The sequence below is a fragment of the Zingiber officinale genome, chromosome 4B (genome assembly GCF_018446385.1).
Source record: "Zingiber officinale cultivar Zhangliang chromosome 4B, Zo_v1.1, whole genome shotgun sequence".
Classification (NCBI taxonomy): Eukaryota; Viridiplantae; Streptophyta; class Magnoliopsida; order Zingiberales; family Zingiberaceae; genus Zingiber; species Zingiber officinale.
The window spans coordinates 92,131,829-92,145,362 of record NC_055993.1 but is presented as its reverse complement, the minus strand read 5'-3'; the positions used below and the strand labels follow the sequence as shown (position 1 = coordinate 92,145,362).

Below are 13,534 nucleotides of genomic sequence, written 5' to 3'. Positions count from 1 at the left end.
AGTTTGGACAAATAATCAGAGGTTGAGGTAAAAAAGGGGTCACATTCAATGATCCAAACTCATTTAAATAAACAATCAAAGGTTGAGGTAAAAAAGGGGGTCACATTCAATGATCCAAACTCACTTAAATATGTTGATGTATAGGTTATTATAGTAAGATAGGGTTTGATGCTATGCTATTATAAATTTAGGGTTTATGGGATTTAATGTTAGCAAACTTTAATTTAAATGCTCAAGGTATATTCTTTTATATATACCTAGCTAGCTTTGACGGCGGATAGCTGTGAACAGTTGCGAACCCTAGCTAGCTTTGACAGCGTATGTGAGAGATTGTTGCGGCGAGGGAGGCGCAGCAAGGGAGGGAGGTTCTGCGGCAAGTGATGATTTTACGGACCGCTGTGAACCCTAGCTTCGACGACGCCTATGAGAGCTTGTCATGGCGAGTCTAGGTAGGCTAGGAGAACCACGAGCGAGGGCGACTGTGAGAGCGAGGTGGGGGAGGGCACGGCGAGGAGAAACGTGAGCGAAGGCGGCTGTGGCGAGGAGAATCACAACCTAGGGCATAGGGAGGGAGGAGGAGATTCGGGTGTTTTGTGGAAAGAAGGAAATAAAAAATGTGTGATGCAGACTTGCCATGAGGTTAGTCCGTAGCAGTCCGCAGGTTTTGTTCCGTAGATATATAATATACGGAAATCTTATCCTGCGGCACGCATCCGTGCGATTTGGTGCGGCGCGCGTTAAAATCCATGCTGGATCGATCCACTGATTGATCCAGCGTGCCGGGATCGATCAGTGGATCGATCCAGCATGGCTGAATTGATCAATGAATCGATTCAGCCCGCCTGCGCATTAAAATCCGTGCTGGATCGATCCACCGCACCGATCCGCACAGAGTTGTGTCGCAGGATATCTTCTCTCTCTCTCTCTATATATATATATATATATAATATGCTAAGCGACACTTTGTGCGTGACCGTGAGTGAAATCTAACATGGACTATCTGACGCGACTAAAACTCAATTTTTTTAATCTCTCTCTCATCTGCATGCAACAACTTTTCTTTGTCATCTGCATGCAACAATTATAAAATTCTCATTTCTCTCTCATCTGATTTGCTGTTAATTTTTAAAGGTGATGTAGTTACTACAATGTTGTAGCAGCTACTACACAATAGCTGCTACACATTGTAGCAGCTTCTGTACAGTAGCTACTATAATGTGTAGCAGTGTTATTGTATAGCTATTATGTTGTAACAGTTACTGTATCGTTGTAGCAGCTACTTTGTAGCTATTGAACCATTGTAGCAGCTACTGACCATTGTAGCAGCTACTGACCATTGTAGCAGCTACTGACCGTTGTAGCAGCTACTGTACCGTTATAGCAGTTACTGCACCGTTGTAGCAGTTTTTGCACCGTTGTAGCAACTACTGCACCGTTGTGGCAGTTATTGCATAATAACTGCTATAAGTTGTAGCAGCTACTACATAGTAACTGCTACAAGTTGTAGTAGCTACTGCATAGTAGCTGCTACAACGTTGTATCATCACTACCACAATTATTTTTTGCACCGTTATAGCAGCTTCTGCACCGTTGTAGTAGCTACTACACCGTTGTAGCAGTTTTTGTACCGTTGTAACAGATTCTGCACCGTTGTAGTAGCTACTGCATAGTAGCTGCTACAACGTTGTATCATCACTACCACAATAATTTTTTGTATGTAATAATAGGAGAGAGAAGATAAAATTTCATTTTAATTTAAAAATGAAGAGAGAAAAGTTGTTACATGCAAATCAGAGAAAGATTAAAAAAATAGATTTTAGCTGTGTTAAATAGCTCACGTCGGATTTCGTTCATGGTCGTGCACAAAGCGTCACTTAGCATATCAACTCTCTCTCTCTCTCTCTCTCTCTCTCTATATATATATATATAGGAAAATTGAAGTGGCTTCATGGTACATTAAATCTTCTAGGAATATAAATACACCTGAACCTTCCCTTACACTTACCATCCAATTTGATATTTCCACTTTCTTTGTTCTGCTCAACTCCGTTCTGGTGCTCCGCAGTGATGGAAAAGCAATGAGGAACCAGCTCCCTCTCCTCCCGGCATGCCTCCCTCGCCATCAGCCTCCTCCGTGTCTTCCGGCTGCTTCGACGCCGACGAGCTCGCCGGATTCCACGACGACTCTGCCGGCTCCCTCGCCGTCTTCGTAGATGGCGAGTCGGAGGCTGAGGGGGAGGCCGATTCGGCCCGGCTCGCCTCCAACTTGCTCGACCCCGCCGCCCGCCGCGCCGTCGTCAAATGGATCCTCAAGGTTCTCTCTTCTCTCTCCGCCGCGCCATCTTAACGGACGTTTCTTTAACTGGTTTTCCGTTTTCCTCAGGTTCGTGCTTATTATCAGTTCCGCCCACTGACGGCGTACCTCGCCGTTATCTACTTGAATCGTTTCCTCTCCTCTCATCGCCTGCAGGTAGACCAATCTCTCTTCAGTAGTTTCTTCTCCATTTAGCCATTTCCGGTCACGTAGATGACTCGATGGTGTATAATTTCGCTCAACGTGTTTGCATTTTTGCCTTCTGATGTTTAGGAAAATTGCAAAAACTCTGGATTCTCGCTACTGTTGTACTCGTTAAAATGATAGAATTTGGCTAAAATTTACAGTAATGGAAGACATGATTGATTAATTGTAAACTTCTGCCCGTGCTTACATTGCTTCTTGTATTCGAAAATTCATAAGAGTAATGCCGGTTTGTACCAATGCAGCAAAATGGATGGGCACTGCAGCTCTTATCAGTGGCCTGCCTCTCCCTTGCTGTGAAAATGGAGGAAACACTAGCCCCAACCCTCTTGGACCTCCAGGTGATTGAATAAAGGACTGAAATTGCAACTCCAACTGTTGCTCGCATCTGCTTCACCAAGCATGCATTAAGCTGTTCTAATTGTATAGGTTGAGGGCGCAAAGTTCATATTCAAGCCTCATACTGTGCTTCGCATGGAGCTTCTTGTGCTCACTGGTTTAGATTGGAGGCTTCGAGCCGTGACTCCTTTCAGTTTTACTAGTTTCTTTGCTTTCAAGATCGATCCATCGGGTAAACGAGCAGAAGCCTTGGTTTCAAAGGCTACACAATTCATATTATCCGCAATGCAGGGTAACAAAAATGCTAACCCAATCAAACTTTTTGGTGCTAAATAACCTGCATTGCTTTTTAATCTGAAGTCTATGTTGCAACAGAGATTGACATTACAAGTCATTCCCCATCGGCGCTTGCTGCGTCTGCGACAATCTTTGCTGTCGAGGAGATTCATGATCTTGCCATTGTTACTCCTACAATCGCAGCATCCTGGTGCCCTGGGCTGACAGAGGTAATCAGTAGCAATGATCTGTAGTAGTATATAATTGATAGATGGATGCATGGATCTAGCCTCAACATAAAAATTGTTCTTTTAGGAGAGAATTTCAAATTGCAACCGAATGCTGCAACGAGTTGTTGATGAAAGACGTCTCAGAAAGTCCCCAATTATTCTTTCACAGCACAGAGTGACTAGTTCGGCTAGAAGGGACTCAGGAACCTCATCTCTGCCAACCAAGAAAAGGAAGCACAACAGCCACAGTTGCGATTGAGCCTTATCTCGTTGGCTTTTCAGATTCTTTAGTATTTTATACACGAGTTTGGTGTGATTCCACTTAGTGTTATGATTTTTGGTCCTTGAAGTTGTTTCATTTGAGGGCCTTTGTTGTTGTAGTAGTAAGCCATGATGGCATAGAGTCACAGATCTCCGAGGGATGGAAATTCTGCCATTATTTTGTGTGGAAGAGATGTGTCTGTCTCCAATGGTAGCATTGATTGTTAAAAGGAATGGAGTGATCCGGTGGGTCTTGTTGGTGTTGTGGTAAAAGCAGTAGAAGTTTAACATTCGACTGATAACAGATTCTAGATCTCACAGTGTTCCTTCTGATCTGCTCAGCCATTGATGAGAGCTTTCTTTTTGTTGGTTTGTTTAGGTGTTCTAAGTCTAGCAGTGTGAATTGTGACTCTCATTGAGGGTGTTTCAAAAGGTATATGTATTCTGAAAATTTTGTAATACCCAAAAATAAAAATAAATTTTTTGATACTTCTTATGTCAACTTCAAGTTGCATGTCCTAGTGTTTGAGAATCTGCTTCAACTCTATCGAATCAGCAACGGGTGACCAGTTTAATCAAATAGACACCAAGGCAAGTATTAAAGATTTGAATGCATTAATGGAACCTTTGTAAGTTGTACGTGCCCTAAAATCAGATAATTGGAAAAGGAACTACATAAACATGTGAACAACCAAATCTAGTGAAGATTGAGGGATCTGCGTTTTGGACCACTCTTGCTGGTCACGCTCTCATGAATTTTTAAGAAGACAAACAACCAGTCATTAGGGTAAGACAAATCGAAAAAGTAGTAAAACATGTGTTAACTTATCGTAGTAACTAATCGAGCAAATATATGAAATTAGTCTGCCACATTACTGTTGGAATTTGCGTGGGGAACGAGAGCCTGCATGCTTCGCTACAAAACAAGAGTTAAAACAAAAAAAAGGATCGATCGGGCAGAGAAATGATGAGACCCGGTCGGAATGCGTCCAAGCTCAGCAAGTCCGGCGCCTAGCCGGGGCAGTTGGCACCACAGTCGATTCCCTCCTCTGCTAACGAACTTAGAGATAATGCTAATGAGTTGCATTCAAATCTGCTAAAAGACAACACACACATCTCTGCCCATTTGGGAGCATGCCATGCCATGCCTTCAATTCACATTACCAAGCTCGATCGTATTCTAAGTCAAGGTCTTATTCACTATACGATCTCTCTCTTGAATTCTCCAATGATTTGATTTGTGTGCTTCTGTTTGTTTCTCATCGCATAATGTCCTTCTAAACTCTTGATCAGCGGGGAACAGTCTCCTCCAACCAAACCAGTACCAGTTGGTAGAGAATGAAAAGGATGTTGTTGAGAAAGAAAAATCCTAATGCAACCTCGTTAGATTCCCTCATGCCTGACATGTTCCCAAACAAGTGAAAGAAGAGTAGATTTATTTATTTTTCTTCTCCATTTCATGGAAAAAGTGAGAGAGTGAGAGAGAGAGAAGTAGAAGCTGTGCTTTAATCTGCATTCTTATAATATAGATAAATATATCCTCCATTGCCTTTTGGCACTCTCTTTGTCCACCGAGCATGCAAGGGAATCCCACGAATAAACCCAAAAGCCAAAGACTCGATGCCACTCACTCTCCTCACCTCCTTTCTTTCATAAAGCAGGTATATTTAGCTAAAGGTGAGCATGATTTGATAAAAGGGGCCTTCAACTTTAGTTCCCTCTGCAGCATCTATCGACCTCGTGCTCACGCTGTTGCAGTAGGTCCTGAATAATAATGGACCCAAAAGTTATTAGCATCGTAACACAATACTTGTCTTAAAAATTTTCAGTAATTTTCGCAATCAATACGTGCATAATCCACAGTATGCAGCCATGCCCTGCTCTTTCTTTTGACTTTACAGTGTGTGTATATATATATAAAATTTCTGACACGATGATGTTGTGCAAATGGAGAAGACACTTTGATTGACGGCTAGGGAGAATGGCAAGTTTCAGAGAAGTTGTAGAAGGCACACACTGAGTTGTTTGCTAGTGATGAAAGGAAGAGCTCTGGAGGAAAGCAATTGGATCAACGTGGAGTTGGTTCCAGTGTACCAAATGATGGTAAAGGCCAGGGAAAAGTATGCCTGGATTATGTTACGATATCTACACATTCACAAAAGACAATAAAGGTTATTCCTCTGTATTGTAAATGTTTAATACTTAAAGTATGCCTGGATTATGTTATAATATCTACAGATACACAAAAGACAATAAAGGTTATTCCTCTGTATTGTAATTGTTGAATACTTTTTTGTTTTTTTGGTTTTGTAAGAGATGAATTTATTGTATTGAATTGAAGAAATGATGGATGATGCAGTCTGACATCAGCTGTGGCTACCAAGTTGATTAGATCATGTTTGGATTTGGTTGAAGAAGCATCAGGTAATAGTGAGAAGTGATGATTCTACAATGAGTTCCACTGAAAACAATGGCAAACAGCACATTGTGCTGGGACAGGGGAGGACAGTGGGATTGGAAGATTGACTCTTAATGGTTCTTAACTTTTTTGGGTTTGTGTTTTATAAAAATTCAACCAGATCGGGTCGACCAGTTCAACTGGGTTCGCTTAATGAAAATGCTTGGGTTGAATCGGCTATTTAGCATGATCGACTAGGAAAAACTAGATAGGACTCCGAGGAGTCGATGGATCTAACTCTGGGTTTGGGGGTATGAAAACTATGCTTGGACTTCCTCCTTCGGCCATTTTAACTTGTTGGCCACCTCAATTTGATCTGGCTAAAATAAGTTGGGCCTTAAAGCTCAAGCTTCTCGGGCGCAAGGTATGGAGATTTCATAAGAGTTTCCTTCAACAAATGCTTCATAAGGATAAGGAAAAGGAATTGAAGATTGTAATCACGTCTTTACCACTTCAACTATTTCCAAATTGACATCCATGTACTGGTTGAAGGATCCTAATACATACAAAATCTATCACATCATACAATGTGATCCGAAGAGTTTTATAAACTAGAAAAATTGATATGTTATAGGTATAACAGACTTATGAGTTGATCATTTGAAGTGTGGAAATGCAACTACATCAAACTTTACATTTACCAATTTTCTCTAGTACTGGTGGTTATCTACTGGTGCATCTCTAAGTCGATGGAAATGGAACATACATACATGATGTGAATGAGATATCACTGTAAAATGAAGGACCAGGAATTGATAGTTCCTCTCCAGTAATCAGTACTTCAAAATGGATACAACAACAAACTAAAAGTGAGGAAGAAGTATTCTAAGTGGCTAGAAATTCAAATCATCCTCACCAGTTCGATCATAGTTTGGAACCCAGTAGCCAATTCCATCTAGTGTAGGAAACATAACGTTCCAATTCAACATCGTCAAGCATTTACAGAGGCACAAAGACAACCATACACTCCCAAGGGACTCACATGCCTGAGGCAAATAGGAAATCTTTTGTATCCTACCCCAAGTTTGTAAGGATTTAGAGGTTTGAACCTTAAAACTTAAATACTAAGTTTTAAATCCTGAACCATGTAAATGCAGAGAACACAAACTTAAAGCCGTCTCAACTGAATGTAACACTATTAATAACTTCATTGTGGTAAGGATATTTAGTAAAACATTCAATTACAAGATTAACATCACAAAAATCAGTCGCCTATGGTGTTTGTAGCCTAGACAGGAAGATGCAGCATGCCCTTGATGATTGAAAGACAAACTGTTGAAGGTGATAGTGCAGCAGGTTGAAGTTCAACAAACAAAGCCATAATAACCTGGGAAATTCACAATGCGGTAAAATATGGAAAACCAGGTAATTATCTGCAAAATTCATTATAATTAAGAAAACAAATAGCAGTTCAACGTCATTACAACAAACATGTTGGTGGTCATCATGCCACTATCACATGGCAACATTTACCGCCAAGTATTCAGATGTTTTATAACCTAGTAAACATGGAATGCCAAAGTTTATAGCACCGATATGTATTCATCAAGTACTCTGATGTTTTACATCTAGTAATCATGGCATGGTATGCCAAAGTGTATAAGATGGACAGGTACTCCTAATAGCCTGAGATTAGTTTCAAAATTAACCTGATGGAATAGTAAATTTGTTTTTAGTAACAATGACGGATCAAAGAAGCAATAACAAGATGCATCAATAAACATTGCATTTAATATATAGGAACAAAATATTTCAAAATATTTTAAGTTTCCAATGTCTTTACTGAAAAAGAAAATGAACTTGTGCCACATAATGGAAGTAAAGCTCCCTACTCTCCTAAACAGGCCAATCCAAAAATCAATAAAACCATAGGAGAAATGGTGTCTTGCAAGAACATATGAAAACCTACTCTCCCTCTAATTACAGCCATCGATGCATATGGTCAGGCGGCAGTTGGAACCATCCCAAAGACTGATTAAGGAAGAATCAACCAATTATGACCAGCTCTGGTTGATTTCATTTAATCGCCAAGTATAGATACGGGCTTAAGAATCAAATGGGATCAACTCTTCTGGTGAATTGTGGGATGTAATACTACATTATACGGTCTAATGCTATCATTGAGTTGTTTTTCAAGTTATATCAGCTGGCTGAGTCAAGATGCACTGGAAATCCTACATGATTGAATGAATGATGAAACAAGACACTGCCACATGCTTATTTATTTTCTTGCTATGGGACCAAATGAGAATTGTCTCTTCTCAAGTGCTATTCATTGACTAATTTATAGGCTGTTAATCAGGATAGTTCAAACAATACATTTCATGGTCTGTGCCCTTTTCACAGGCGCTGCAGTTCATAAATGTCTATTAATTATGTTCCTCATCATGCATCATTCACAGTCTATCCCCCATGTGAGAAACCTTTTAATGTTGGTAACTGAAACCATGCAGTAGGCATATAAACATTCTCAGCAGTCAGCAGCTTTGGGCAGAGATCCATTATCATCAACCCTTATGATCATTAAGTTCAAGAAACAACAATGTTCTTTCTGATTAGTAGAATGAAGAACAGATAGGTCATCAAGAATTCAATAAGAAATAATAGCACAATATGCTGCCAATTTGATAACAAGATGATCTATGCTCATTGTTAAGTTTCATCTCTCGATAATGTGAATCCATCATTTTGAAGCAATAACTACCATGTGCTTGCATGAAGTTACAGGTCTTGTGGTAACACCAACATTCTAATTAATTTAAAAATCGTCAAAGGAAAGAAACATCGCCAAATAGAATACTGAGAGTAAGATGTGGATTCAAACAAGTTCATCAACTCATCATAGAAGTGCTTTAGAAGTAGTTTCAAGCATTGAGCATTATGGAAACTAAACTTTATCGACACCATCTTGAACCATAGAGATGATTTTGGTTAACTATTCAAGAAATAGAAGTCAATACAATGCAACACATCAAGATTAGCATTTTTTTTTTTTTTTGAAGTCCTAAAGCGGAGAGGAACGCTCATGTACCTCAACCTTCGGAATTACACCCTAGAGAGAAGGAGAAAATCTCCCGCACAGGGGAGAACTCAACGAGGCCGATGTCCATGGCGTACCCAGAGACAGGCAGCTTGAGGTCCCGAAGGATGCAGAAAGCGTCCGCGATGCGATTCCGGGGCACATCCTGAGCGACGGAGCAATGTGGCACCCAGGAATCGGGACGGAACTCATCGGGCGGCTCGACCCCTCCTTCCTTTCGGAGCGCGTCGCAAACCTGGGTGTGAAGGTGGAGGAGGGAAGCGGCTGGGGTAGGAGCGAGGAAGAGCACGTCACCTTCTTTATTAGTGTCGGGTGAAAGAAAGGCGCCGACGGAGGATAGGGAGAGCGGAAGCGGGTCGAGCCGCGCGGCGAGGCCTTTGAGGGCGACGTGAAGGCGGTGAGGGTCGAGGCATGGGGCGGACAGGAGAGTGATGTGGGGGCGGGCGGACATCTCGATGAGCTGCGTGCTGATTTGCCGGCGGCCGAGCACGTTCCACGCCTTGAGCACCTGGTTCTCCAGCGCCGGGTCGAAGTATAACTCCACCGCGTAACCGTGCTTCTTCCCTCCTACCACCTCCGACTGCGCCGCCGCCCTCTCCAATTCTCCCTGTCGCTGAGCCATCGGGGAGATCCCTCTCTCTCTCTCCGCCTACCCTTCTCACGTTTTCTTTCCGGTCAAAAAAAACGGAGCGATGTGGGAAGGCCGAAGCGTGTCAATGAACTGATGCAGGTACTCGAAAAAGTTACGTCGCCGAAGCCAATAACATGACTCATATGTGGGTCCCAAGTAGATTTGAACACATCCGCCATTCAAGTGAAGGTAAGAAAGTTGAGTACATGAATTTAACAATAAGCGAGTGCGGTGCTTAAGCTTTGGCCGGGATAAGGACATTCATGGTCCGTGTCTGCTTCATCCTGCAGTTCACTTTGCAAAATCTAATAGAGTGAAGAAAAAAAACAGAGAAGGAGAAATTTAAACACTTGGCTAGACTCTCATACTAATTCAACTTCAAACCAAGAAAAAAAACTTCCACTCGATCAAGTTGTGCAGCTTTGTTCTTCAATTATGCATCAATATTGTCGCATTAGATTACCAGAACTATCACACTAGCAACCATAATCTTGCGTAGTGCACGCAAGCCTCAACATCCACATCTTAATCTCCATTAAATGACAAAGAGGCAAACCATGATGATCCCCACGCATTCTATTATATTGCAACTATATATTGACATAACACACGTCTTACAACTCGATCGACTAATCTACATTGAACTTCATTGAGCAGCATAATTGTTGTTCTTCAGTGGAGGAAAATGCTTTGCACATAATCCAACCATTCATCCATCTGCATTTCTTGCTGCTGATGATGGTAGTTGCAGGCGCTAATGTCGTCCTCGGAGTGGATGCCAGCGCCTGACAGTAGTGTCACCTTGTGGCAGCTCGCTGAGAGGAAGGGCTCCTCCACCAGGAGATGAGGTTCTACTCCGACAGCAGTCGCCGTTCCTATGCCACTTCCAGTGCTCAGGAGGTCGTCCACCTTCTGCTGGATGTTCAGGGCCATTGGGTTCGTGCTCAATGGCGCCTGATCATCCAGCGACGGCACAGGGACTCCAGATATCCCCTGTTGATCATTTTCTTGCAATTTTTCCAGCAGAAAGTTCACCTGTTAGTTTGAATAGTTATTAGGAGCATAATTAACTTCATTGCAAGGGAAATAGTAGATGCCAAGCTACAACCAGAGCATCAAGAGTAGATCCAAGCTTTTCTATTGGGGCAGGAAAGGTATTTAACTAAGATTAACTCATAAAGAACAACAAGGTGTTGACTATGCTCTGAGATATCAGAAGTTGACATTGAAAGTTGGATGGCAAGTATTTTCTACCAACGTCTGAAAAAGACATAAAACAGTTGTCTAAGTTGACAAAACAAGGCCATTACGGTCATGCAAACTGATCGACAGCGATTGTTGATGGAAAACTATTACACCAACCGATGATTTGTGACCAGAACAAGTGGATTGACCATGTCTGCCATGAATTTAGCGTAATCGCAAATTACAAGCTAGAGAATGAAATGGAACTGATGCCATAGAGGAATAGTTCACCTGCCAACGCAAGTGATCGTTGTCCTTGCGAGCGGCATTGTGGCTGAGGATGAGCGAGTCATAAGAGGCCTTCAGACGATCGTAGTCATGCTCCACCTGCTTGTTCTTCCATCGGGCACGGCGATTCTGGAACCACACAGCCACCTGTCTCGGTTGCAGCCCTAGTTGCTTAGCAAGCTTGCTCTTGCGCTCTGGCTCCAGCTTGTTCTCCTCCTTGAAGCTCCGCTCCAACATGCGTATCTATTTGTTACATCAAGTTATTTCACAATTTGCTTAGCAGAGACTTTAGCACAATAGTTGCCAGAGCAGATTCAGAGATCCAGTTTTTCATTGGGCTGAATCATGGGCCCGATTTCGGACCCACTGCATCGTTGGTACCTGCTCGGATGTGAGATGGCGCTTCTTCTCCGGCAGCAGCTCCTCGTAAAAATCCTTGTAGATCTCATCCGGTGACGAGAAAAACGGCCGACGCTCGCTCGCCATTCCGTCCTCCGCCGCGCCCATCACCACCGACTTCACCCCTTGAGATTCCAACAGAATACGCTCATGTATCGGAACCCTAAATCCAGAGTCAGCAGAGGTCATTCATTAGTACCTGAGAAGACCGAGGTAGAGCTTCCCAAGAGGATCAAGCTGCTGCGGGAGGAGGAGGAAGAAGACGAATCGAAGATCAGATTGCGGGAACTCATCTTCCTAACTCGAATCGGAAGAGATCGAGCGACCGATTATGTTACCAAGTGCGTATCCCTCCTCCCTATGTCCTCGCCGCTAACTTCTACAACGGTCAACGCTTATCCCTCGGTTCTCGATCTATGGGCGACGGATCGAAGGTGGATCCCTAGATCGGTTTAGAAGGAGAAGAAGTCGGTGACGGAGATGACCTTATGACGGAAGAAGCTGGTACTCCACAGAAGGCGCGTCGAAGTTTTCATCGGGTAGAGAGAAAAACCCATCAAGCACCAGAAAGACCACGGCTAGCAAGAGCAGAGAGGACAAATAGAAGAGCCCTCCGCTACCTCTTCCTTCCGGCGGAGACCCGCCGGAGAACGATCCGTTTCCCGAGAGAAAGAGGTCGAGATGTCTAGGTGGCTCTGCCACCGGAGCAGGAGATTCCGGGGAGATTTCTCCAGAATTGGGGCTGCTGCCTTTTTTTCGTAATGTTTGGGTCCCAGAAGGCGCGGGTTTTTATAGAGGAGGAATGTGGCTTTCGCAGTAGAAGAGGAGACAATTGTATCTAGGAGTGTAATCAGATCGAGTCGAATCGAGTCGTACTCTAAACCCTAAACTCTAAACCTTAAACCTTTAACGAACGTGTTCACGAGCTAACGAATCGAATATTGCGAAGCTTGAGCTTGGTTTATTTTTTTTTAACGAGCCTCATTAAACGAGCTCAAACGAGCTTTTATCGAATCGAATTTCGAATAGCTCGTGAGCGACTTGGTTCATTTATATCCCTAATTGTATCGCTCTCTCTCCCTCCCTCCCTGTCAAATGGCATTTCTATCATTTTTTTTATTTTTTAAATTTTTATTTAATTTTAATTTTTAATTAATTTATTTTTTTTAATTAATTTTATTTATTATTTTTTCATCAATATTTATATATATTTTAATTTTATTTAAGTTTTATTTAGTTTTATTTCAAAATTAATTTTATTTATTATTTTTTAATTCTATTTCATTTTTATTTAGTGTTATTTTTTTAATTAATTTTGTTTATTATTTTTTTCATCAATACTTATATATTTTTTTAAATTTTATTTAATTTTTATTTAGTTTTATTTTTAAATTAATTTTGTTTATTATTTTTTAGTTCTATTTAATTTTTATTTAATTTTAGTTTTAAATTAATTTTATTTATTATTTTTTCATCAATACTTATATATTTTTTAGTTTTAATTCATTTTTATTTAGTTTTATTTTTTAATTAATTTTATTTATTATTTTTAAATTTTATTTAATTTTTATTTAGTTTTATTTTTAAAATTAATTTTGTTTATTATTTTTTTATCAAATTTTTTTATTTTATATAATTTTTAACATATGTCAAAATCTCTCGTTTTTTTTAAATTACCTTCCTAATTTGATATTTAAATTATCCCCATCCAATTCTTGACACATGTCAGAACCTTCTCTCCCTTTAAATCATCCCTCCTTCCAATCCTTGACACATGACACATGTCAGAATCTCTCACCCTCTTTAAATTACCCATCCTCCAATTATTGACACCTGTCAAAGCACCCCCCTCCCTTTAAATTACTCCTCTTTAACCCTTGACATATGTTAGAACCTCCCCTTCCTTTAA

General features: G+C 41.1%; 3 protein-coding genes across 3 annotated transcripts; 1 reads left to right on the top strand and 2 right to left on the bottom strand.

The window, feature by feature from the left end:
* The first annotated feature begins 1,984 nt into the window (after window positions 1-1,984).
* Window positions 1,985-4,113, top strand: LOC121975529 (cyclin-D1-1-like). Its single transcript, XM_042527235.1, has 6 exons — window positions 1,985-2,314; window positions 2,384-2,470; window positions 2,764-2,859; window positions 2,948-3,149; window positions 3,233-3,363; window positions 3,449-4,113. Exons 1-6 carry the CDS (start codon window positions 2,108-2,110, stop codon window positions 3,620-3,622), a joined length of 897 nt encoding a protein of 298 aa, XP_042383169.1. The 5' UTR covers window positions 1,985-2,107; the 3' UTR covers window positions 3,623-4,113.
* Window positions 4,114-7,151: 3,038 nt separating this feature from the next.
* LOC121975528 lies at window positions 7,152-9,851 on the bottom strand. Its single transcript, XM_042527234.1, has 2 exons — window positions 9,114-9,851; window positions 7,152-7,409 (listed from the first exon to the last, which is right to left on the bottom strand). Exon 1 carries the CDS (start codon window positions 9,742-9,744, stop codon window positions 9,115-9,117), a length of 630 nt encoding a protein of 209 aa, XP_042383168.1. The 5' UTR covers window positions 9,745-9,851; the 3' UTR covers window positions 7,152-7,409; window position 9,114.
* A 361-nt stretch (window positions 9,852-10,212) lies between these two features.
* LOC121975527 (homeobox-leucine zipper protein HAT5-like) lies at window positions 10,213-12,402 on the bottom strand. The gene is made up of 4 exons (XM_042527232.1): window positions 11,825-12,402; window positions 11,608-11,750; window positions 11,230-11,469; window positions 10,213-10,788 (listed from the first exon to the last, which is right to left on the bottom strand). The coding sequence occupies exons 1-4, from the start codon at window positions 11,916-11,918 to the stop codon at window positions 10,426-10,428; spliced, it is 840 nt and encodes a 279-aa protein (XP_042383166.1). The 5' UTR covers window positions 11,919-12,402; the 3' UTR covers window positions 10,213-10,425.
* Window positions 12,403-13,534: the final 1,132 nt, after the last annotated feature.